We start from the raw sequence: 25265 nt of genomic DNA, 5'->3' as shown, positions 1-25265 counted from the left end.
TCAACTTATTGTGTAGCTGCATGAACGTTTTTATATGAGAATAAAACCTTGTTGAAACAAGCTTACTGGCCCTCATTTGTGGAAAAGTCAGACAGCAGTTAATAGAATCATACAGTAAGAGAAACATAGCCTGAGAGATTAGTGCTTATAAGCACAACTGACATGTTAGAATACAAATTAGGCAGCACAACTACACAGTATAATATAAAAATACACAGTATATATATATGTATATATATATATATATATATATATATATACATATATATATGTATGACAAAGCAGCTCTTCAAGCGTTAAATATAAAACTATAGTCTAAAAAGCTCTTTAAAAATAAATTCCTGATTAAAGTGGAAAGAGATATGATTTGAAATGTTAAGGAGGAGTTGATGCTTGTTGACAGAGGATTGCTTTGCTCTACTCTGTTAAAAAAAGAGAGACATATGGTGTCAGTGCTGCAGCTGACAGATGAAGTAGGTGATGGAATTGCAGGAATATGCGATCCCAGTGCGATCCCACTTCTCAGGTGGATTTTTAGCGTCGAGCATTCCACAATCGCCCTGTGGTTCATCTGCCCAGTAACTGCAAACAAAAAGAAAAACATATCGACTATTACGATGTAATCACAGGATATTTGTTTTTAATGACGCAGTGTCAGGTCCCACTCTCTCAGGCTCTGTTTTGTTTGTATCAAGTCATTAATTTGTGTTTAATGTTTCCCGTTTTATTTTGTTAACATTTCGTTTCAGATCACTTCCCTTCGTGCCTTTGTGTTTTTCCCCCCACAGTTTTGATCTGCACTGCCCCAATTAGTTTCACCTGTCCCTCGTTAGCCCTGCACTCACCAGACCTACTCACCTGTTCTCATTTCCCCAATCAGTCAATCACTAACAGCCCAGTTGCTTTGTTCTTTGTCAGTTTGTCTTCGTGGAGTTTACCTCTAATCTGCCAGCTTTTTGGACTCTCGGACTGGAAGCATTTTCGCTTTAATTACTTTAAATCTCCTGTTATTACATCTGTCTTTGTGTTTCGTTTTTTGGTCACATTGTCGGAAGTGTGTAAATTTAAATTGTATATTTTTGCACTGAGATCATAGTTAGTGATGGTCAGAGGTGTTTCTAATGCTCTGCCCCCTAAAGGATAATAAGATAGTGTAGCTTATTAGTGCACCGCCGTAAGAAATGACCTCAATACTGAAATAGACATAATTAAAATTAAGCCAACAAACATTATAAACTTCGCAAAAATAGAATGTATGACTGAGCTGTTGTATTGGATTAGATTATACAGGAAATTAAATGGCCACTGAGTGTATTTGACAAATACACAAAAAGCAGTTACACAAAGAAATGTATCCCCTTTTCTAACTCATCTTACTCCTTAACACCCAGACACAACTGGCACATATTTGCATCTAACCCACATAAATCTGATATAGTCAAGAAAGAGATCAGATTGTGCTACAGTTGAGATGATTAGTCGATTGATCATTCATTACTTCTCTCGCAGCACAGTGTTGTCGACCCAGGTCCATGTGGCTCCTTTTCGTCTCAGCCCGATCCAGTATGGATTTTTCCCTTTCCCAATCAGAAAATTCTAGAAGAGAGATCACCATTTTTACATTTACCAAAATATTTACTGTGCAAATGATCACCGTTATTAATGGACTGCTTTGTTATACGTCACGGACAGAGAAGGGATTTATATGAGATCCACCTGAACTTCCTGGCTGGTAACAACGGCCAGAGCGCCTCCTTTGGCGGTGCAGTTCTCCTGGCTCTTGTCCCAGTTCAGCCTGAAGGTGGACAGGTAAAAACACGACTGGCCGAAAAGCAGCCACCTGTCAGGGCACCGCCCATAGCCCAGATCTGGCAGGAGAGAGGGATCAGTGCAGAACATTCTCCAGCAAGGAAAACAAAGGTCACCCCGTAAATGTGGTCTACATTATTCCCTTCTTCTTCAATTAGCTTTGTTATTCCTTCAATTTTAGTTTTTTTCATGTCTGCCCATATTTTGTGCATGCCTGCATGTACTTTTGAATGTGCGTATGTGTCTTTGTGTAACCACACAGCATTCTCAAATGATTTTTGTCAGAGGAAGCAATAAAGTTGATTAAAGTCAACTGACCTTTTGTTTGAATTAAATTAAACTGTTCTCATTTTTCTGAAAACAAGCACATGAACTAACTTCCTCTGGCGCCTTGAAAGAAGAAAACAACTTGAGCAACTATAAAAGCAGAACCGTCACCAGACACTTGGCAATTGAGAAAATATAATTTGTTTTTCTTTTGATTTCGATGCTTCTTTGGCTTGTGCAAGGTTTTCTACTAAGGACAATAAGCACACTCACCAGTGGAAAATATAGTCAGGCACTCCTCATGGCTGCAACTTGGAGCCAACGGAGCACCCCCCTTGTCAGCTACTGTGCTTTCCTCTTTCTCCAGGCACACTGTGGAGCCAGTTTGGACTAGAAAGCAGAGCACGGTGGGAGGAGTTGTGAGGGGAAAACAACAATGGCCACAGGGTGCAGCAGTGCAATCAGACAGATGTTATGCCATTATGGTTCTCTGTTATGAGCACAAATAGAACAGAAGTGACCCTGGCATATTTCTTTTATTTCTGCACTGCTAGTAAAACCTAGAAGTCCACTTGTCTGCTTTGGTGTGGTTTTTACGGTGCTGACATGATCCATGACTGCAGATACTCACGTTTCATGCTGAGCAAAATGACGACCAGCAGCAGGACCAGGCAGATTATGGAGAGGAATAGACACGCAACACGGTATGGACGCGTGTTCCCCTCAGTCTGCTTGCCTGAGGGGGAAAAACATCCTTTGAGAGATATTTAGCGATGCGCACAAACACAAAACCTCATCAAGGCTGCGGCCTACCTTTACCCCCCTCCAGTTCAACAGATAACTTGGACTCGGGTGACAAGTTTTCACCGGCTTCATCTTTTTTATCCACGCCATAACTGCGACAAAATTTGATGTACATGAAGAAAAGTGTCCCGGTATTTGTGATGAAGCTTCTTTCCTCCGTCCTGCTTCGTCTGCTGACTCACGTCTGAGTGCAGTTTTAAGAAACAGCCCCCTCCCTCCCATGTCTCGTTGCCATAGTAACGTGACCTTCATTGATTCCTAAGTTATTCATGAAGCACAGAGCACAGCTTGTCCCTCAAACTCCAAAACTTTTACTCTATCTCTCTTTGTCTGTTTGTTTTTTTTACAATTGGCAAGACACCAAAAGTGATACTTGTTGAAGAATTATTGAAACCACTAACTTGTGTAACTATTGACCAGGTACAATGAATGAATGACACATATTTGTAGATTACACACGGTAATCTACATTAGACTCATCATTAAAAACGTAAAGTCTGTGTGTGTTGTTGCTAAACATTGCCATTGAAATACAACACTCAATTATCAATCACATACACCCAGAATGCACCTTTGAAATATCTATAACCAGTGTACTCACTCAGAAATCAGAACTTAAGCACTATAAATAGGATTAAAGTTCAACAATGGAGGCCCATTTTAGAAAGAGTTAGAAAAAGGTATTCCAACATATTTTGCTTACAGTACAGTATGCTCATGTCATCTTCAGTTAAAGTACATGTCTGACACTGATGTGAGTATTGAGAATAGTGTTTTCCTATTGCTCATATTCTGTATTCAAGGCAATATAAATAAAGAAATACAAAAGACTCTATAACAATGTTTTATACTGAGCACATCCATGTGCTGTTGACATGTGGAAAGAGCTATTTAGTTTTTTTTTAATTAAGTATTTGCTTTTGCAAGAGATGTAGGCTGTTGATGTAAGCTGTTTTTTAGTCTTTGTGTATAGAGTTCTGACAAAGTGGGCCCTAGTTTTAGAAATTGTGTTTTAGCAGTTGATAAAAAACGAGTGTGTGAGAAAGCCACAGATACTGTAGGACCTGAGACACTGTGCTCCAAAACAACAGATAGGATCAGTTTTTGAGGTCATTTCAGAGGATGTATGTCACAGACATAGCATACAGTCACCATTAATACAGACACTTTATATATGTGATTAAAGTGCAGGATTTTGTGTAACAAGTGAGAGTCACTTCAGAGATTCTTGCTGCCTTTTGAACCTAAAAAATATAAACATATATTTTCCTTGTAAGCAAAGGTAATATATATATATATATATATATAATAATAATAATAATAATATTAATAATAGTAGTTTTTTACTATTGTGAAATAATTTTTCAAAATAATTTGTGAAAAATGTTGAGGATTTTATTGTTTTTCTGAAATAATTTTCAATGAGCCTTTGTATACATGGCATTTATGAAAGATGAATTAAAAATACACAGCAATTTTCTTGATATCCCTATTTTTCTGTTTATATAATATATATCCCTAAACATATTATGAAGGCTTTTTCAGATGATTGGCTTCCTAACAGGAGAAGAAAAGATGTTGTATTAAACAATGTCCCGGCTCTAAAGCTGGTCGTCTCTAAAGCCTTAAAAGAGTCAAACTATAATAAGCATTCTCACTATTATGAACATTTTATGGTTGATAATAGTTGAGTCACGCTTTTTGAAAAATTGCTGATGGAGTTTAAAACGTTCACAGCTTTGTTTCTGCTTTTCCCTTACCTTTATATTTTAATCTGTTTTCTTAGAAACACTCAAGTAATTCTTCTAAACTACAGTATACAGTATTACGGATGATGAAAACACTTCCCTGAATACTCAGCAATGTAGGCAAGTTGATACAGCAACCTAAATGTTGTTTTATTTTAAATTGAAATGTAATGAGTTGATTATATGATGAGGCTGTGTAAAAATTATATGTGTTATGGACAACCCATGAAGACCTGTTATTGTTTTCATAAAGACAGGCAGGTCTGCTTAAATGCATGCAGAAAGATGTTGTTTTAGGGGTTTCAGCTGTAAAAATAAATCTACATTTAACATTGATTTTATTTATTTTTATTTAGTGATAAAAGTGTACCTGATATTGTTTTAACTGGACCACCACCATGTCCAGCTTCCGAGTAGATATCGTCAGATGGACTTTGTAGTTTAGCGTAGTGGTCTGGTTCTGCTTCCTCTAAAGTGAGACAAAAACACAGACAGACATATTATAACAAACACTATCTGTAATTAGCTCTTAAGTTTAAATGCATTGTATTTTTGTTTCATTCAAGTTTTTTTTTTATATTTGTGATTAAAAAAAATAGCATTAATAGGGTAATTGCATCTGTTTAATACAATTTAATTCAAACCTTCAGTTTTGACCTCCAGCATCGGTTCACTTGCTCCTTCATCTTCTTCGCTTCTTTTAACCTCTTTGGAGATCTTCTGCAACTCCATGGCTCCTCTCTTCTGTTTCTCTAACTTTCGATTTGACGGGAAAGGCTTTCAGACGCAGCTATTCAACAGACAATTGAGTTATGTAACCTTTTGGTCATGCAGTCGCCAATACAGATGAAATGTGTCAATATTTTAGGAAATAATTAAACCCACAAATTCTCTCAGACCTATAAGTGTCCAGCCAATATGACTCATCTAAACGGTAAAGACAGAACACTTCCCCATGGAGATATCGCCTCTGTCTCTGCTTCCCCTAAACCACATGTTAAGTATACAAGTAGCTCTGGGAGGAGGTGTTTGGGTGTATGCATAGTTTCAATGTGCTTTTTGAGCATTATGCTGTGTGATGCAAAATAAAAAGTGCAACTTTACTCCGAAAGTGCAATTTTGTCTTTTTCTATTGACATCTAAAACCGCCAGAGTGGCAGATGGAGACACAAAAACAAACAGAATCCGAAATGTTTGCATTTTCAACTTTATTTCCCACAAAAGTTTGATATTAATTTACAAAAAAAAAGAAAACTATTTGCATTAAATACAGATGACTGAGAAAGATCACGAGAGCTCTCAACATAATTTCAATAATTTCCTTTTTAAATGCATTCATTCTTTCTTTTCATCCTTCCTCTTTCTTCTTTCACCAAGTAAGCAATCAACATAACTTGAAGTGAACTTAAATGCATTACGCTCATCCCAAAATATTGAAAAAGGTTAACTTTACCAGCGCAAAGCCTTTCTTCCACCATGTACTGTAGTTGCTTATCAAAACTAATATAGAGAATAATAATGGTGTGATGCATTACAAACAGCCTTAACCCTCACTTTGTCTCCTCTCATTCTCTCTCTCCTTCTCTAGTCTTTTGTCCTGCCTCAGGCACCGTACACGCTCTCATTGCTGTAGGTCATGTAGAGAAACAGGTCTTCGTCATGGTGCTCCTGGAACAAAACAAAAAAAGACACAAATTAATAATTCAGCAAAAAAGTGTGTGAGAGTGTGCTTATTGGCTGACACAACCACACTGACTCTATTGGCTAAATAAAAAAATACTATTTTACATGATTAATGCTTTTATCGGTTGGCTTCATTTGATTATTCGGGAATCTTTATTTATTTATTTCCATATCCAAAAATGACTAAATATGTGCTGTCTCTATATATTCTTAGCCTTTACCAACATCAAAATACACACAAAGGAACAAACTTCTCATTTAATTTTTTTTTAAATGTGCCAGTAATAAGGTCCGGTTTCTTCTTTTTTTTTATGTGCATGCGGTTACTGGCAGACTATACTTGAGATTTTAAAAAGCGAAGAAACATCGCTGTCTAAGCAGATCGGTTTAGCATTGAAGACGCTTTTGGTGTGTCAAGAGGGAAAACTTTGCATTTCTGCAGCTGCGAGCAAGCAAACTTAAACAACTAAATATATGTTTACTGGTCATGTGCGGGTTAACATGCATCTGGATGGGTGCAGTTACCTCGTATACAGCTGAGAGAGGGGAACTGGATGGGGGAAGGGAGTTGTTTACGAAGAAGAAGAGTGCCTCCTCCGGTCTTAAACACACACGCTGACGGATCATGAAGCACAACTGGCCCACTGAAAAGAAAGGAACAAAAGGAAGAGAACGAGGTCAGCAAGGGTCATTTTATATCCATTGAAATAAAACAAGCAAGTGTGCGATATGACCGGGTCACCGGTCAGTCTTGAGACAGAAAAAAATACAGTTGTACTTTTAAGAGAACAATAATCAGATTCAATTAGAAAGACAAAAAAAGCTATGAACGACAATTTGCAATGAAATAAGGTGGAATTAATGAATTATGGCTCAGTTACATTTAGTGTCCCAGTGAACAATGACAGTGAACTAAGACACACAATACCAGTGGAATCAGCCATCATTAAATACATACATGCTTTTTACTGCTATGACTTGTCAAAATGTTTGCTGTAAAAAAACGGTGAATATCAGAGCAAGATATGAGGGAGGCCGATTAGTGTCAACCTCCATTTGCCAGCTGCATCACTACAGCGTCTGACGAATCCATCTTCAAAAGTCAAAAGCTTTAATTTTAATTCTTCCACATGTGCAAAAATACAGAAGATTTTAAAATGTGTTCCTCTCCTGTCCAAAATAAAGTGAATACAGATGATGATGATAATAATAATAATAAAGTGCAAATAGGTTTTAAAAAAGAACATTTAGACAACATATATATTAAGAAAACTATCATTCTGTATTTGAGCAGTAGTCAGACATAGGAGTCTAAAAGAGGAAGCAGTGGGAGGGCGGGGAGAGTTCAGCTTCCTGGCAGCCTGGTGGATGAAGCCGTTTGAGCGTCTTGGTTCGGGTGGTGCGTCAGCAGCAAGTTCGCTGCTGACGCACCAAACTTTAATTGGTCTCGTCCAAGTCGCAGGTGCCGAGCTTGTGTGGTTGCTAGATGTGATAAGCTTTTGAATGTGTTGTATGTGTTTCACCTGTTAAATCTGAGGGCACAAGGTATTTTTTCTTGTCCAGTTCAGGAGCTCGGGACCTCGTGGCCCTCTCCACAATGATCTGGTTAAAAAGAACCAAGAGAAGTCAGTCGTCACTAACAAAACATAATGTATTCATGAGCCAAAATCTAAACAACAACCAATTAATTCACACTACTATTACTATTACAGTTGAAATGATACAAATTAAAATCCAAACTGTTATTTGGGGAACTGGCTTTGGAAAAAAAAGGATACTTTTCTATTATCATACATAACTTCCTAACCCAGCTTTGATTGAAGGTCACTCGAGGGGAATGCAAGCAGTTTTTAGCCAGATGTCATACTGACCGGTATCTTGTCAGGATGCTTGGCCCGAACTCTCTCTCCTTCTGCTCTCCTCACCTCTAGTGGTACTGAGCGCTGGTACTGACTGCCCATCTGAAAACAATACAAGGAAACAAACAAGAAAAACATTAAGTCCCCGAACAAAAGATGTATTTACCAAGCAGACAAAGGAGAAAGAGAACCGACTGACTTTACCAACCAGTTGCTTTAGCCAACAAGAGATATTTATCGCCTTTATATCACAGTTTTGTTTATTGCGAGATGAGAGGTATGCCACTTTTAATCAAGTGTTTTGTGCGACGGCTAATAATTCAAGGGTTCAAGTGTAGCCAGTGGATATCCGGATAATAACAGATATCCGGGCCAAGACTTCCTCCTCCTTGCATCGGTCATTGTTTACAATCAGATTGTATATCTGCATTCATATACAGATATCTGTTCATAGGGATTTGGTGTGGTTTGTATAAATAATATCCATTTGCCACAGTAAGATACTTCCCATTATTGTTTACACCAATATAGACAATCCCTTTTTAACTCATGTTGTTTAGAAGTTTAAAAGGATTCATCATTAATTATTTTGTCGTTGATTGATTTAACATCAGTTATAGCATTGTGCATGAATGCTTTGTGGTGTTTATGGATTGACAGGATTGTTGCATCAATGTGATGAAATAGCTTGATTTGTCAAACAAGTCAATTAAGCAAGAATAGCGGGAAAAAACAAGTATTTTCTTCATCATGTCATTGTGAATTTAATATCTAGAATAAATCTCGAACAAATCTCGAACATCTAGATATATCTAGAACAAAACTATTCATTTGAAGACATCACCTTCGACTATTAGAAGTTGTGATGGGCAGTTTTCTCCACATAATTTACGGGATTGGTCCAAAACATACAGTCTATTCTGATTATTATAGCAATAAATTTACATTAAATTGGATTTCCAGAAAATATACAGTATGTGTAAACATTGACATACAATATTGCGTAATTTAAGGATTCAATACACCAGAAATAGGAGCTGTTTTAAAACCACAGGTCTCTTTCATGTCAACAACCTAAAATATACAGCGAGGCTCGTGAGCTGTGGGTGGAGTAAACAACAGCACCGATGGTAACGTGGAGCTAATGAATACACTCATGCATGCACACGATATAGTCAGCGCCTAATACACACACACACACACACACACACACACACACACACACACACACACACACACACACACACACACACACACACACACACACACACACACTTCTTCTAGTGGTCACGACGCTCAGGGTGCACACTGTTTTGAAGCGAGGCCACGTTACTCTTCACAACAGCGTCAAAGATCAGCGGAGGTAACTTGCGTTCATTTTAAAACTGGTTCAAGGAAAATGACCAAACTAACAATACGAATCGCGAGGACTCATCTCGAGGTTCATATCGTGTGAAGGGTTGAGTGTGTTTGTTTACTGTATCCGAAATCAGTTGTTTACGTCGCTAGCTATCTTCGGCAAGGCTCAGTGGGAGCGACAAGACGTCACTGTTTACATACCTTGGGAGAAGACAAAAAACTGTTTCACTCAAAACACGACACAATCCGGAGTTACTCCACTTGTCCCTTGACACGTCAAGTATCTCAAAGTAATGGCTCGGGTGAAAATTAGCTTTAGAATCTACGGGAATACGATCGATTTGCAAGATGTCGACTGGTCTCCTTACTCTGCTGAACGAAAACAACAAATACTGCAACGCCCGCCCACTACATCTGTGACCAATCAGCAACGAGCACGTGGATTGACAGCGGAATTCGTCCATTCAGAGGGAAGCAGAGGCAAATTTGAGGCGGCGCTTTCTATAGGGCTCTGGTTTACAGTGAATTAATTGGATGAGTCCTGCTGTCTGTCTCCCCGTTTCCTCTGAAAGAGAGCACAAATAACCAATAGCAGGTCCTGGAAAGGGCCAGGCCGAGGTTGGGGTCGCACCCACGGTCACACCAGGCTACGTGGAATATCTGCACGTTCTCTTTCTTCTGTACAGCTCTTGTCGACACATGTCAGTAAACACAAGAGCTAAGACATGCCCTTTATTGAACATTGAAAATAAAATGATGAAAGGGCCATGATGTTTGTCCATGTATCTTTACGGTTAATGTGTACATTTGCTTAAAAAAATGGAAAGTAAAGTAACTAGTCGTGTAGTTACTTTTCAAATGCAGTAACTAGTAAAGTAATCTAGTTAAAATTTTCAGAAGTAACTAGTAACTTGTAACTAGTTACTTTTTTGGAGTAACTAACCCAACACTGGAAACGGGGATGCAATTTAGAGACTTGGGACGTACCCTGTGATAGACTGTTCATGCAGGAAGTGTCGTGTGACTCGCGCGCCACTAAAAGAGAACTTTTCGGACTGGTACAAATGTCTTGAGTAACGCAGGAACGCGCGTTACTGAGGTCTAGTAAAGTAGTGTAGTTACCAATATTTTGAGTGTAATGCGTTACTTTACTTCGTTACCTATAATAGTAATTACGTTACTGTAATCCATTACTTTGTAACTCGTTACCCCCAACACTGTGCACAATGTGTCATGGTTATATCTAGAAATGACCAAAACAGGTACTATAGTCAAGAATATAAACCACTGTACACTCAATAAAGGCATGTGTATCAAAAGTTATTTAGTCCACCAATCTGAATCTTTATTGAAATGTCTTCACTGTCTCTGTACATTTTGATCATGATTCAATTCAGCTCTGCAGGGGCCAACTTTACAATAGACATACACCATACACTCAACTGTTAGATTCTCTGCAATATACACAAATAAAACATTTTCCAAGCACAGAATTATTGGGGGCGGGGGAAAGTGATTTCCCTCAACAAAAAAAACAAAAAAATCCTAAAACAAACAGTGTATTAATTTAATACAGCACACACACTGTTTGTAATGTACTGTAGATAACACTTAATAGGGTCACAATGTCCTCAATGTCTTTAAGGCAGGCCTCAGCAGTTCACGGATTGCTCCAACGGCAATATATTGTACCACCGAGTGAAATGCTACATGCATTCTTAAGCATCTCAGTTGCTGCACTATTGTGAATAATAGAATGCCCCATTTCGGGCCCTAAATGTCCATAGTCCAGTTTTCAGCAGTTTCGAGCAGATCATTGAGTCTTATCCTTTAAGGACTCCCCTCGATTTAGTTGGAGCATCTGGTCAAACAGCAGCTGTGGCAGTTGTCAGTTTGAGGGCATCTTCCAGGTTGCGTTGCCGGACTCTAGAGTTGGTTATGGTTTCCAAATGTGACTGAGGCACCCATCCACGATGACGATCGGAGAGTCTGGTCCCCTCTACCCAATCTGGGAGAAAAATAGAATCCCCAAAAAATGTAATGAATGCTTATTGCTAATAATACCAGGCTGCATAGACTACATTGGTGAATCCCACTTTCCACAAGGGAATGATGAAAAATGTAGCGTGATGATCTTACGGTCACTGCTTTGTTGGTGCACGAGAATGATATCAGCTTTTTCCAACGACAGCTCATCAGGCTGCTGGGAAATAATAGCTCGGATACACTGCATCTGTTTAAAATCTGTATCGATAAAAGAGGACAGAAGTTAGACCTACAGTCATAAAGAAGCATCGATCAATAACGCAAACCATGTAATGCTCAGATAGTAATTATTATTTCAGCAGTAATAAATAGGACTCTCCAATGCACTGGCTGGTTATGGTGCACTGAACCCAAAGGATTAATTTTTCTTCTAATAGAGGTTCACTGCATTTCGCTGCATTTGGAAAGGTGTACTATGAGCACTACATTTTCCTTTTTTGCCATATGTGCACAATTTCAAAAGTTGAACCAAAACTGTACCATATCACAATGTTTCCTAAAGATCCTTCAATACTTTCAGTGGGCAGTGTTGACATACAAGTTTGATTTTTGAACTTGAACACCTGTCCTCATTGCAGCTTAATGTTTATTATGTAAGGAATGCATCAGGAGGATTTTTGCAATGTCTAAAACTGATCGCACACTTCACCTTGTGCAGCAGAAAAATCTATTTCTGGATGCGGCCAGGAAACGGCAGATATCCAACGTAGCTTGTCGCTCCTGAAGAGAGAAAAAGAAAAAGGATGAGTTTATCATCTGCAACATTTTCCACTTTGTGACTTCACAAATGGCACACAGTCATTCCCCTGCTATTCGGTCTCAGTCTCTTACTGCGTTTCATTCCGTAGCAGCAGGGCTCTGTTTGTCATGTGCAGCCGGAACAGGTTCTTCTGCAGGGAGTGAAGTTTGACACGACAGTTCTCGGCACGCAGGTCTGACACAGGACAGTGGTCTATTACTGTGAACCGTCCCCCTCTGGAAGCAGCGGAAGCACAAAAGAGAAATGAGATGGCGGAAGGAAAGACTGCGATAAGATTGAAGGGATGATAAAGGTCTGCGGATATGAGGAAAACAGGATGTAGGAAATGGTAAGGGATTATTCAAACATGTGTGTTGACTCACTCTTTTTGTAGTGAAAGTAGCAAGTAGTCATTGAATAGGTGCAAATAAACATTCCTCTCAGTGTCCTTAAGAGAGAAATCCATCAGTTCGGTGACCGGCCCTTCCCGCACCAGCCTCCGAGACTGACTGATCAGAGGAAGAGTCTGGAACGACACACATACAGACATTTACTAATTGGTGCGGGAAATGATGACTTAAATAAATGTTATAATATAAAAACATTTTTGATATATCATGATATGGCAAAACTATGCAAAAAACAAATGTCAGATGACTGTTGAATGCAATTCAATCATGTAAATCTGTTTATAAAAATAAAGCTCAACATAAATAGAAAAAAAAAACGTCAGTTATTTTCTTAGCTTTTAATTACTGTTTGCATGAAATCAGTCATGCTATGATCATTTCATCACAATGTAATCCCATTGATTTTGTCCCCAGAAGCCATTACTTACCCTGCATTCAAAGTCCACCTTGGCACTGAGAATGACCAGCGACTCAATGCTTTTCATCTGAGTGATGCTGTCGTTACTCTCTTGAATCAGCTAAAGGAGCAATACATTAAATAAAAAGAGAAGTTTGTCAGCAAGAGGATCAAGTTAGCCAAGAGATTTGTCAACGGTATTATAATATTGCTATCTGTTCATGTAAAGTGTAAAGAGGATGTTACTGTACCTTCTCCAGAAGTTTCAAAGATTTGATGGCTTGCGTCGCCTCTGCAGTACCTGGAGTTGTTCTCTTCACAATGTTCTGTACAGAAACAATGTGTTAAAATGTTAAAGTGAGATAGACAAATGTTGTGAACCATCAAGGTTTGCCGTTTCAGAAATTCACACACACACACGCGCACACACAAACACACGCATACATACCTGGACCAGCAGTTTAATTCTTGTGATCCTCTGGAAGGGAAGGACGAGAAAGGAACGGAGAGGAAGCCTCTGACAAACAGGACTTCTCTCTAATTTCTCTACAATTCGCCTGAACCCTGCATTCTCATTCCTGAAGGAAAAAGATCAATTGAATACATAGAAAGATTAAAACAAAAAAAAGTATACAAACGATAGCTGAACAGAAAAGCTTGACCGAGTGGCTTACATGAGTCTCTGGAAGGTGGCGTCTTGATAAGACTGGTTGGTGAGGTAGGGGACATAAACCATTTTGAACCGCTGACAGTGCCGAGCGATGATATCACACACACTGAAGTTTATGATGTCAGTTTCCACCCGTTCCTCCAACTTTGATAGAAAACTAAAGCAAAAAAAAATCAACAGTTATTCTCAGCTTATTTCTCCCACAGATTTGTGTTGTGGTACCTGCACAACACCAATAGGTTTGATAATCAATTCATTCCATGTTTAATGTGTGTAAACGTGGATGTCTCTGACCTGTGGCTGATGGCACGAACATCAGCAAGCCGCGAAAACAGCCAGTTCCTGTCCTGAGTAGTCAACAGCGCCCCCAGCTGTTTAGACTTTACAAAGTGTTCAACAACAATGTCCAAACTCCGGCAGTAGGAGGCTTCTGAGGTCACCACTTCAAATCTCACCTAGAAAAACACAGTTTTGCCAGTAATTCACAGGTATTTTGGCAGGGATGTGACAAATTAAGATTTCACAATGGTACGGCACCAACAATTCCCGAGAAACACAACGCGCTTACACAAGCACCATTTCTGGGAGGAGACACTCGTCTGCCAATAAAAAGGTGGATCAATGGGGGGTTATTCTGGGATGTTGCAAGACTGAATTTTTTCCATGATTTTAGTAGTTTGGTTTGGGATGACTCATGAATCAACTTTTCACAGATTTGACGTGTTCTTTCACAGAAGTTCTCCTGGTCATTTTGGTATAAGTGGTAAATACTAATAAAGAAATGAATCTCTAAAACTAGGACAGATTGAGAGGAAAACAAATGCATTACAAACTTGTCAGATGAGTGAAAGATTCATTTGTTGTTTTAGAGATCCACTTCCCAAAGTTGAATTACTACTCGCAAATGACCAGAATGTTTTTGGAGCTTCATTTCACATCAGCAGCTTCTCTATTGTTTCAATAATTGTTCATATCGTTGAGGTGAGAATGTTGTGTAACTTTGCAGAAATTAAACAGAAACCATGTCACCGATTCCTGCACTGCTGCTTAATATTTACTGTTATACGTATTAGCTGCTCTAATAAAAAAATCCCAACCTAATCAAGATCAAAATCCTTCACGGACGCTGGACGTGAAAGTGAATTGAAGTGAGAGATAAACATTGTGCATTATTTTGCCCGGAGGATTCTCCTGAATGTCAGGGAGGTGTGAATGTTGTGCTCTTAAAGTGCAAATGCATGATTTAGTTGGAAATCACTGACTGAAGTTTCTGGCATACTGTTCCTACATAAAATCCTTCATACTATCTGTATGAAAAACGTCTTCCATCAAACGGTGACTAGACTGTCATTTGTGCAGTAAGCCAACGAGTTACCTCCTGTAGTCGTCTCTCGTCCTCTGTGAGCTCCTCCAGCTCCACACTGTTCCGGACCCCCGGCAGCTCCCGCCATAGTGTGGACGACTGTGTGAGCGAGATGGAGAGACGTGGGGAGGAAGGCCTGCCTTCACTCTTGGGGGGCTCAGGGAGAGGCAAGCTTTTGATACTGGTGACGGAGCATGTGTGGGACAAGGAGTGGGGGTGCGGGAAAGGAGGGAGGGGAGGAAGCGGTCTGCATGCGGGAGGGGGCGAGGGAGCAGGAGACGGGACAGGGTCCTCGCTCACAGAGATGCCATCCGAGCGAGCCTGACGCAGGATCTCAAAGTCCTGGGCGGCCTCGCTGTACTGCTGGTAGAGCTGGGCAGCATCTGGGCGATAGAGAGGAATTGAGACAGGGAAAGACAGATGATTGAACCAGGCAACAAAGGAAAGAGAGGAGAGACAGAAAGACAGGAACAGTGTGAGCCGAGAGGAGTTGTTTGCATTTGACATTCCTTTTACACGTACTTGTCGGAATGCAAAGTTGCAGCAGCAGCTGTTTTTGTCTCAAGTTAGGAGATATGAATACTTGCAGAAACCCGTCTCTGGCTTGCACAGACGCGTATCACACACAGACACACATGTAACACACACACACACACACACACACACACTCTCGCAATATTCATGTGAATCATAGGCCTAGGGACCCACTGCCATTTTAGGTTGTTTAAAACATTATTTTAAAATGGTGCGTTTCATTTAAATTCTGAGGCAACATATTCAGAGTGAGAGGTAAACAGTTAAGGAGCATGTATTAACTCGGAGATGAATCACCCACACTGAAGGGAAATGCTCAACTGCGTCATGCTTTTCCCGACCACAGACAGATTTTATCAGAAGACACGTAACTGTGTCGTGCACACGGACTTTTCTATTATTCCATCTTGAGGTTTACTATGAATCAAACATGTCGATAATCAGAAAAAAGAGAGACAAGTCAAATAGAATATAAATGATTCTTTAAATAAATTATTTTGGTGAAAATGGGCATACATTAAGTTGTTATGTTTGATATGTGCATAAAGAGTTCATATTATATTTTTCTGCTGGATGGCCTGAATTAAAACACAAATAAAGGAGGAAAAGGTACTCACTGAAAAACCTTGAATTCCTTTTGCGTCTGTCGATTGTGTCCAAAACATTCCTACAGTGCCAAGAAAGAGTCACAAGAACAACAATTTATTTATTAACCTGGTTGGTAAACAGAGTTGACTAAACTGTCTAAACTGCCTTTTAGTGTGGAACATTTGTATTTAATAAACATAAATAGGACTGTGCCGAGTGATGCAAAATATCAGTCAACATCCTGACAAAAATACAGCGTTTTACCTCCATATTCTAAAGACAGTTTTAATTATAACACTCAATCACATAAAACTAAACATTAATCAAATAATCTGACATCTTGACCAACACTGTCTTTTAACATGCATGTGATTTGTTTCACTCACCTCAGCTCTACTTCTCCCCAGCTTTTGCTTTTATCATCCTCATCATCATCTGAAATAAAAAAGTATCCGTTCGTCGAAACATTATACAACAGCATACTTGCTCTGTATTCTAATTACGTGGCTATGAACTCCAGTGGCAGTTTGGATGAATGAGTAAAAACACAAATAAATAGGTAATAAATAACTGTTAGTTAGTTAGTAACCCTGCTCCAACAAGCAAAGAAAAGATGAATCTGTTTCCAAAAAGTGTGCTTCTCTTATTATATCTGAAAGCAGAATCAACTCCAGCCTTTTAGCGCATGCTTCTGGTTTTCCCTCACTTTCCACACCTCCACTTATCTCCACCCACTACCTGAACTCCACAACACTGTGACGCAGTTTGATGTAATGTGATCAGATTAGCAAACTGATGATGTCTATAGCTGTTAGTTGTTTCCCTTTAAACTTGGGTTCTGTGATTAATTTGACAACACAAATGATGCAACAAATTTCCAGACAGTTAAAGAAGAAATTAGAGAAGATTGCCTCTGATTAAAGTTGGCTGTGGGAAAGAAAAAATCAAATGTTGACTTAATTTAAAGGTTATTTCCTCTGCGGGCAGTCGAGTCTGAAATACAACCTGATGATTTTTTTGTTAAACGCTGATTGATGAGAAACTAAAACAGAAGCAGTCTATGCCTCCCTCTACATCTTCTTTTTTTACCTGTTATGGAGAATATTCTGGTTCTGCGATCCCTTCCAACACTTCCTTCTTCTTCCACTTCTACAAGCTCTCCATCCCTTCTTTCAGTGGTTTTACGGATCCCCCTTCTTCGTAATCGAGCCTCAGGACCCAAATCTCGGAAGCTGCAGCTGCTCGTCACAGTACCCCCTGCTATTTTTTTTTCTGCGACCACCTCTCCCTCGTGTCCCTCACCCAACTCCTCTACTGTACCCCTCTCCTCAAGCTCCTCTCCCTGCCTCTCCTCTTCACTCTCACCACTTCTGTCTTCCAGCTCCTGGCCACCCTCTCCCTCTGTGGAGGGAACGAGGAGGTCAGACTCAGTTTCATAATTCAGAATGGGGCAGCTGTTCGGCTTGTACAGCGTGTTGCTCACAGATAAATACATCTCCACCTCCTTCTCCCTACTTGCTTCTTTTTCCATTTCTGATAATTCAACCTCATCACCTTCTTCCCTATGTTTCTCCTCTACAGCTGCCTTCTCTAACTGAAGGGAACCAGACGGCTCGGGCTCTGTGTCCAAACTGTGATCCTCCTTCCCTTCTGTGTCTAAAAGTGTGTCGGCATGAGTGTATGTAGGTGTGTCACCACCATGCATAGCTGTGAACTGGTCAGCATGCATGTCATTCTGGCTCTGCCCCATACCTCTCAGTCCCTCCACCTCCAACGGTTCTTCCTCCTCCAGCCCTGAGTGCTCTTCGTCCGTTCCAAACTTAACAACAGGCACCTCCCCAGTCACCTGCGCAGCCTCCTCCTGTTGTTTGTCATTCTTGATCTCCATCTTGCACTGGTCGACCCCTTGGTTTCTTCTGCCCTCTGCATTAGGTTCATCAACAGTATTTTCCTCTGAACGTCCCAAAATCTCCCGCACTACATCTTTGGCCCATTTGAGGTGGGGGGCTTGGGAATGCCGCTTGGGTTCTTCTGACATGCTCCATGCGCCGCTCATTCGAATCCGAATGGCCTCCACCTCTTCTGGACTCATTAATCCGGTGTTAATTGCTTCCATGATGGGTTGAATTTGTTCCAAATTCACCTGGGAACAATAGTCCCCATAGGGATTACTCGGGACTGGCGAAGTCTGCTCCCTCTCTCCATCTCTATTTTTCTCTCTCCACTCTGTGAGAAGTTGTTCAGTCTGCGAGTCTCTTTTAATCGTCCCTATTTCGGCATATGGGTTCTCAACTTTGCTCCTCATTGATACGGACGACGCTCTGTATCTGACATCCCCTTCAGCCGTTTCTCCTGTGGCCGGCCTTTCCTCCCTTGGCATGGCACGCTCCCTCTCGCTGTCTGTGTCCTGGATGTTGATGATCAGGTGTTCAGAATTCCGACTCTGATCACGATGAGGTTGCTGTGGGGCCTCATCATTGCAATGATTACAACTTTCCATGTTTTCTTCTGTTTGCCCAATCACACAGAAGACGTACTTTGGCTGCTTCTCCCTCTCCTCCTCATCAACCGCCTCCTCGTCTCCCTCACACCCCTTGACGGCATCAGCTGGGCGACCATCATGTGCACCTTCCAAGAATTCCTGACAGTCCTCAAACTCCTCTTCTTCTTCTTCTTTTTCCTCCTCCTCCTCATCTCCACCACTGGATAGGGTAACAAAACCGTCCTCTCCCGACAGCATTGTTTCTCTCTCTTGCCTCCACCCTGTCTCACTTCCTCCTTCGTTCTCAGAGGGCCCCCTTTCACCCTCTTGCTCTCTGTCACTCTCCTCTGTGTCATCTGTCACGCTCTCTCCCTCTGCATCCCTCCGCCAATTTCCCTCTATCCCTCCATCGCTGTCAGACAGATGTTCCTTCCCTCCCTTATCTACTTCTTTCCACACTTTACCCACCTCCTCTCCATCTACACTTACACCCTTTGTCTCCTTCTCAATGTCTCCCCTGTGCTCATTTCTCCCTTCTTCTCTTGCCCTGTAACTGCTTTGGTCCAAGTACTTCTCATCTGGTTCCTCTTTTACTCGCCGCCCCTCTCTTTCCCAATCAGCCTGTGACTCCATACTCCTCTCTTCTTCGCTCCTCCTCTCATTCCCCCTTGTGTGTCTCTCTCTGTTGACAAACCCGTCTTTACTATTCTTGCCACTCTGTGGCTCTAACCACATCCTTCTCTGCTCCGTCATCTCTCCCCTCGCTCTCTCTTGCCTCTCACTTCTTTTCGTCTCCCTTTGACTTCTTTCAGCAGCTGAATGTCTCTGTTCTTCTACGTCTCTGTCACTTTCAGCAGTGCTCTCTTTCCCTGATACCCTCTCTTCGTGACTGTCTCTGCCTCTTCTAGATCTTATCTCTCCGTCCATGTCGCTGCTCCACTCTCCGCTGCTCTGGACTCGTGGCGGCACTCTAGGAGCTGTCTCATTTTGTGATAGGCTGCCCTCTGTCTTATCATCCCGCCTTAGATCAACTGCTCTTTCCTTCTCTTTCCTACCTGTCCTCTGCTCATACTGTCTGTTTCTGTCTCCCTCTCTCCCGTCATATTTCGCATCTATCACATTTTTCTTCAATCCGTCTCCCTCCCTTACAGCTCGTCGATCCACGTCCCTGTATCTCACCGCATCTTTCTCCCCTCCCGTCCTCCTGGATCGATCCCCTTCTCTGTCCCCGTCTCTATATCTCTGTCTGTCCTCTTCCCTGTATAATTGTCTATCTGGATCTTTCTCCCTCAGTGTTTTGCCCGTATCGTCCCCCTCACTTCTGCTGTGTTGATATGTCAACTCCTGCCTCTCTTTATATCTCCCTCGCTCCCTCTTCCGCTCTCTCTCGTCACTGTCTCCTTCACTCCGGGTGTCCCTCCTTCCCTCTCTACTTTGAGTCATTTCTTTGTCTTTCCGGTCTGAGTAAACGTCTCTTGGATTGCGAGGCGAAGGCATCCTGGCCTCCCTCTCTCCCATGTGTGGCCTTGGCTTCTCTCTCTTTCTACCTGCATCCCTCTCTCTTCTGTCCCATGAATCACCCCTGTCTTGTAAAGCAACATCAGACGCCAGATATCTTTCCCTCTTCCGTGATTTCTCATCTTCTACAGGTCTTCCTACAGGGTTTTTTCGCTCTTCCTTTCCTCTACTTCTCATCTCATCTCTTTCCCTCTCTCTGTACCTCTCTCTCTGCCGTGCCCTCTCTCTTTCTCTTTCCCACTCATCTGGCTCTACTCTTTTCAGCCTATCTCTCTGCCTTCTTTCTCCTCTCTCCTCATCCACCTTGGCGGTGGACGACTTCCCCTGACCACGATCTGCGCTGCGTTTTCTCACCCTGGGAAATGTGCCGCCTTTCTTCGTCGCCCTGTCTACCTCTCTCACAGTCTCCTTCTCTAGATGCGACAGCCCGTTCCTGCTTCTGTCATCTCCCTGCCTCCTTTCTCTCTCCCTCCACTCTCTTTCTCCCTCTCTTGGTCGGGGTGCAGGCGCTCGGTCTCTTTCATAATATCGATCTTGTGGGTCCATATCTTTGTTTCTTGCTTTGTCCCTCTTTTTCTCCGTTTCTCTCTCGCTCCTCCGGTCTTCTTCTCGTTTACTGTCTCTCTCTCGCTCCGACTGGGCAGTCATCGCTGGCCTGGGACTTGGATCACGGGAATTTTTTCCACCTGGCTGAAGCTTGGAGTCAGATCTGTTTATGTGAGATAAAGTGTCAAAGAGGCTCCAGCTGGGCCTTTTGGTCCCCATTGTAGCATACTTTTGAGAATCTAAAAGAAAGCAATGGTCCACATGATTAATTTAGAAATCAAACAATTTTCATTGACAAAACAATGACATGCAGGTCAAATTAAGCAATATGAAGCGGTCTGCAACATTTTTACATACTAAGTTAATGTCACAGAGTTGAGAGTGAATACTCAAAAACTACATTTCTCTGACGTTCCTACTACCTGATAGCTGCAACAATGCGGTATCTTCAGTCTGTTATGGTCTTATTTTGTCAAATGCACTAAATTGCAGCCTTTACACTTTAGAGCCAAAGGCTATGTGATATTCAAAGCCAGTGGTTGTATAATAACTTTACAGTAGCAGAGTACGCCAGAGAAAAAGTGACACCCTCTTACAGTTCTCTAAGAATGCAGCACAGACTTGCAAAAAGTACAACATACCAAGAGAAGTCTTTGAGAAAGCGAGGGCCTGTGACACATAGGCACGACATGTAACATGTAAACCATAACTACGCTGCATTTAAATCTTCTCAAGCTAGAAGCAATTTAGAGAAGAAGTCTTCATCTGAGTCTATGGAAAAATAAATAGTGAAACAACTCACCTGAATGTTGTATCCTGGGGGAGATCTGTGTCTACCTCTAGGGTCCAGCTCAGCTCAAAAGCATGAGATTGCACAACAGACAATGATTAATTCCCTGTATTCACAATGTCTAGCTGACATAGCACATGTCCTCCATTTTCAAATCAATCAAAGCTGCCCTTTTCTCTCAATACTTTAGCTCTTGTGAAAAACGTAATGTTTATGCCTGAGCTCTCCTTGTTTTTCTCTCTTGCTGCCTCTCTCTGTCTGGCCCCTCCTTCCTCAAATTCCCAAACAAGTTTCAACAGATTGACACTTATCTTTCCCCTCCTCCTTCTCTCTGTCTTGTCCTCCCTGTGGCTGTTGCTGAACAGGGAGATTTCTATAATAAATCAAACAAAAGTCTGTCGAGCCTGTGCACTACTTTAGTCCCCTCTACTGCCCATGTGGTCGACTGTGTGGGCCTCCCCTAGCAAAATAAAGCACAAAACTCTCTCCGCTCTCCGCTCTCCTCTCTCCTGCCTCATTCCTTTCTCGCAAAACACAGGAAGTACACCTCCTTGGTGTCTCTGTCTTAGAGCAGTGATTGGTTGATATGGAGTAGCCGGGTGTGTCTGCACAACACACACACAACCAGGTAAGGTAAGGTTTGAGGTAATACAAGGGAGAGTGGGGGAGGGGAGACAGAAAGTGAGAATTAAGAGCACACACACACAGTTTGGTGGAAAGCTCACTGAGGCCTATAAAAACTCCCCTACATTCCCATGAGAGGTAGTACAGAGGAGGGAGAAAGGAGTATACAAACTGTTTCTTATGATTAAAAAAAAGAAGAAGCAATCACAGAGAAGGAAACCAAGGGAGGGGCATTTACAAGCGTGATCTGTGAATGATTTACTTTAATAATGACTGCTTTACCACTTTGATTGAGTGCTGATGTGACCTAAACCTTTGGAACACCACAACTATGTCATCAACATTACCAAATAAAGACAATGTTACCGCTTCTTTGTTTTGTTGCAAACTAAGGTTTGAGACTTCACTTCACTTTCACTCACTTAATTACATACATTTCCAGACTCTCTTATTCAGATTACACTCAAATTAATTTTAACTTTCAAATTGCAAGCTTATTAAGTACCCCTCGCTAAAACTATATCATGTCAAATCTGCAGTTTTGTTCAGGTAATTCAATTATGTGGTTATTTTGCAGACTTTGTGGTTTGTGGTGTTGTTGAATTGTATTTCAATTTAAACTCCCAATTGTATCAATGAGGGCATTAGTTTGAGTTTGGTCTACCAAATAGACGGGCAAATGTACTAGTCTGGTCGAGTCTAGAAATAGTTAAGCATTTTTGGAAAAACATATTTTATACATTTATATTATCTACATCTGCTTTTCCTGCACAGGAATGAAGGGGCTGAAGCCTATATCCCTTCTGATATTTTAGACATTCGTTGCTTATTTTGTCTATGTGCATTAACAAGGGACTTGCAAACATAATACTGCTTTTTATTTGTAAATGCCAATAAAGTGACTGAAATGGCCTAACCTACAGTATTTAACTTTATTTATCTTTTAATGTAAAGATTTAAATTTCTGATGAGAGTAAGAAACTAAACTAACAATGAGGGGTAAAATCAACTGAACAAACCACTCTTCCAATGGATTTTTTTTTCAACTGTTTCCTCTTGAGAGAGACTGTTGCATTGAGCAAACACACAGGCTACTGTGTAATGTTAATCATCTTTAATCTTATCATTTTAAATGCTTATTGTAATGTGTTCAAGCTGGGTTATGATAAGAAGAATGGGCATTGTTTTATGGAAATCAATCTGATCAGGCGCTTAACAGATGATTTGGAATGATGAGGCACAAATAAATGTATAGAAAACGAGCTTTGGTCATCATGTGCTGTGGCTGCAATTGAAACAGAAAACTAGATATACTTTTACTACTTTGTACATGTACCCTAAAATGTCATTCCGATTCAAAATATGCTACTTACATAGTTTTATTAGAATGTTAATAAAACATTAGCCCTTTCCTTTGAGATTGAACACAGCAGTATATTTGTACTGTATAGCACAAGTATTCACTTCTTAAATATATGATTATCAAGCTGTTTCAGTGCCATCATGCCATCATTGCCAGGTCATTGGTTATACAGAAATAAAACAAATAGAAACCGGCAATAAATCACACGGTCATAAAGATTATGATTTTTTTGCTTTTGTTAAGAAATGTTTTTGAGAGGTTTTGAATCAACTTTATGATCACTTTGGAGGCTAGCTTAGTTTCGTCTGTTTGAAAATTAGAGAAGAGGGAAATTAAATCACAACTGTATAAAGGCAAGGATCACAAAATGATGTACAAGATTTATCTTGGTCCGTATTAAAGGGAGTAAAGATAAAATAGTGATACGGTGACATCATTACCAACAATGCAATAAATAAATATACATAATTAATTAAATTAAAGGCCAACAAAGTCAAACAACAATGTTGTAAAAAAGTAAATAAAAAAAAAACTTTAAAACTGGAATAATCATATAACACTTCAAGGGACTAAAAGCCAAACTTTATTTTTGAAAATATGGTGGTTAGTCTCATAATCTGCGGCGCTGATGAATTATATTGCATTATACTACTGAGAGAAGATTATAATACAGTGTCCACCGAACAATCAATACTAATATAATATGTGAAACCCTATCCAGTATTCATAGGGTTGACTTTCTATTGGACCCGCAGATTTGCTTATTGGGTAAAAATAGAGTGCCAAAACATATTATCAAAAATCTGTGCAATTTGGTGAAATCATGCCAAAGAAGTGATGGTTTTGGGTCTCCACTCAATTGTGAATCTTATTGTGAATTAAGAAAGGCGTTTTTGTACAATCTTACTTTCAAAAAAATACTGTACTTGATCTGGAGATGCATCTTATTAAATGATCAAATACGTGTAGTGGTTTGTGCAGCGTTAAAAGTAGCACACAGGGGAACCTGTAGACTTTTTCTTCTTCTTTGGTGTTTATTGGCGGCTGGCAAACTACGAATTTGCGTGTTACCGCCACCAAAGGTGGACCGGGACGCCTCGTACTTACATCATTGAATACAAAATAAATGTAATAAAAACAAACAAAGTTAGTCTAAGATGCTGCTATAGTATTTGATAACTTTTATCCTGCGGAGATTTTCAACTCGCTGCCTGGTTTCTTCTTCATATTTATGACAGTGAACCAGAACATGTTCAAACTGGCCACAGTTGTCACATGTTTTTTTCTACTATTAGTAGTGTGTTCTGTTATTTTCCAGTGTGTCCAAATCTAAGTCTTGCTGTAACTGTTTCATATTTCCCGTTCCCTCCCCGCACATCCCACTTTCCTCTGAACTCGTAAAACCATCTGTCATCAGAATCACGTTATGCATGACGACTTCCCCCTTTCTCATTCAACTGTACGTCCTCTCGTCAGCTGATGCGGTGCGTGTGTTTGTGTGAGCGCGTGTCTGTGTGCGTGTGTGTGTGCGTGTGCGTGTGTGTGTGTGTGTGTGTGGGTTCAGCTGCAGCTCATTGGTCGCGCTTCATGTGGACGGTCACGTGCGCGCGTGTGTTTAGTTTCACTTCCGCACTCCGCCGCTGCCTGTAGCTCGTTAGCCTTTCGG

General features: G+C 40.7%; 3 protein-coding genes across 4 annotated transcripts; all 3 read right to left on the bottom strand.

Annotated features, from left to right (window-relative positions):
- Positions 1–21: 21 nt before the first annotated feature.
- LOC306744602 (C-type lectin domain family 9 member A) lies at positions 22–5360 on the bottom strand (the record flags this gene model as incomplete). Its single annotated transcript, XM_079227282.1, has 7 exons — positions 22–582; positions 1499–1596; positions 1717–1868; positions 2350–2466; positions 2708–2812; positions 4999–5097; positions 5273–5360. The coding sequence occupies 7 exons, from the start codon at positions 5358–5360 to the stop codon at positions 450–452; spliced, it is 792 nt and encodes a 263-aa protein (XP_079083408.1). The 3' UTR covers positions 22–449.
- A 459-nt stretch (positions 5361–5819) lies between these two features.
- Positions 5820–9923, bottom strand: LOC306745089 (gamma-aminobutyric acid receptor-associated protein-like 1). Its single transcript, XM_079227824.1, has 5 exons — positions 9731–9923; positions 8183–8272; positions 7835–7913; positions 6837–6955; positions 5820–6296 (listed from the first exon to the last, which is right to left on the bottom strand). Exons 2-5 carry the CDS (start codon positions 8270–8272, stop codon positions 6231–6233), a joined length of 354 nt encoding a protein of 117 aa, XP_079083950.1. The 5' UTR covers positions 9731–9923; the 3' UTR covers positions 5820–6230.
- A 932-nt stretch (positions 9924–10855) lies between these two features.
- Positions 10856–22126, bottom strand: arhgef5 (Rho guanine nucleotide exchange factor (GEF) 5). 2 transcript variants are annotated; one of them, XM_079227811.1, is made up of 15 exons: positions 21625–22126; positions 17366–21061; positions 16663–16711; positions 16306–16355; positions 15167–15537; positions 14086–14246; positions 13796–13948; positions 13570–13699; positions 13373–13447; positions 13153–13242; positions 12698–12840; positions 12407–12550; positions 12225–12295; positions 11669–11773; positions 10856–11537 (listed from the first exon to the last, which is right to left on the bottom strand). In XM_079227811.1, exons 2-15 carry the CDS (start codon positions 21039–21041, stop codon positions 11395–11397), a joined length of 5361 nt encoding a protein of 1786 aa, XP_079083937.1. In that variant the 5' UTR covers positions 21042–21061; positions 21625–22126; the 3' UTR covers positions 10856–11394. The 2 variants fall into 2 exon arrangements, with proteins under 2 accessions (XP_079083937.1, XP_079083938.1); XM_079227812.1 differs by having other exon boundaries at positions 18029–21061.
- Between the last annotated feature and the right edge of the window lie 3139 nt (positions 22127–25265).

The sequence above is a fragment of the Taurulus bubalis genome (assembly GCF_910589615.1).
Source record: "Taurulus bubalis genome assembly, chromosome: 12".
NCBI classification, from domain to species: Eukaryota; Metazoa; Chordata; class Actinopteri; order Perciformes; family Cottidae; genus Taurulus; species Taurulus bubalis.
This window is presented reverse-complemented; position numbering and strand designations above follow the sequence as displayed.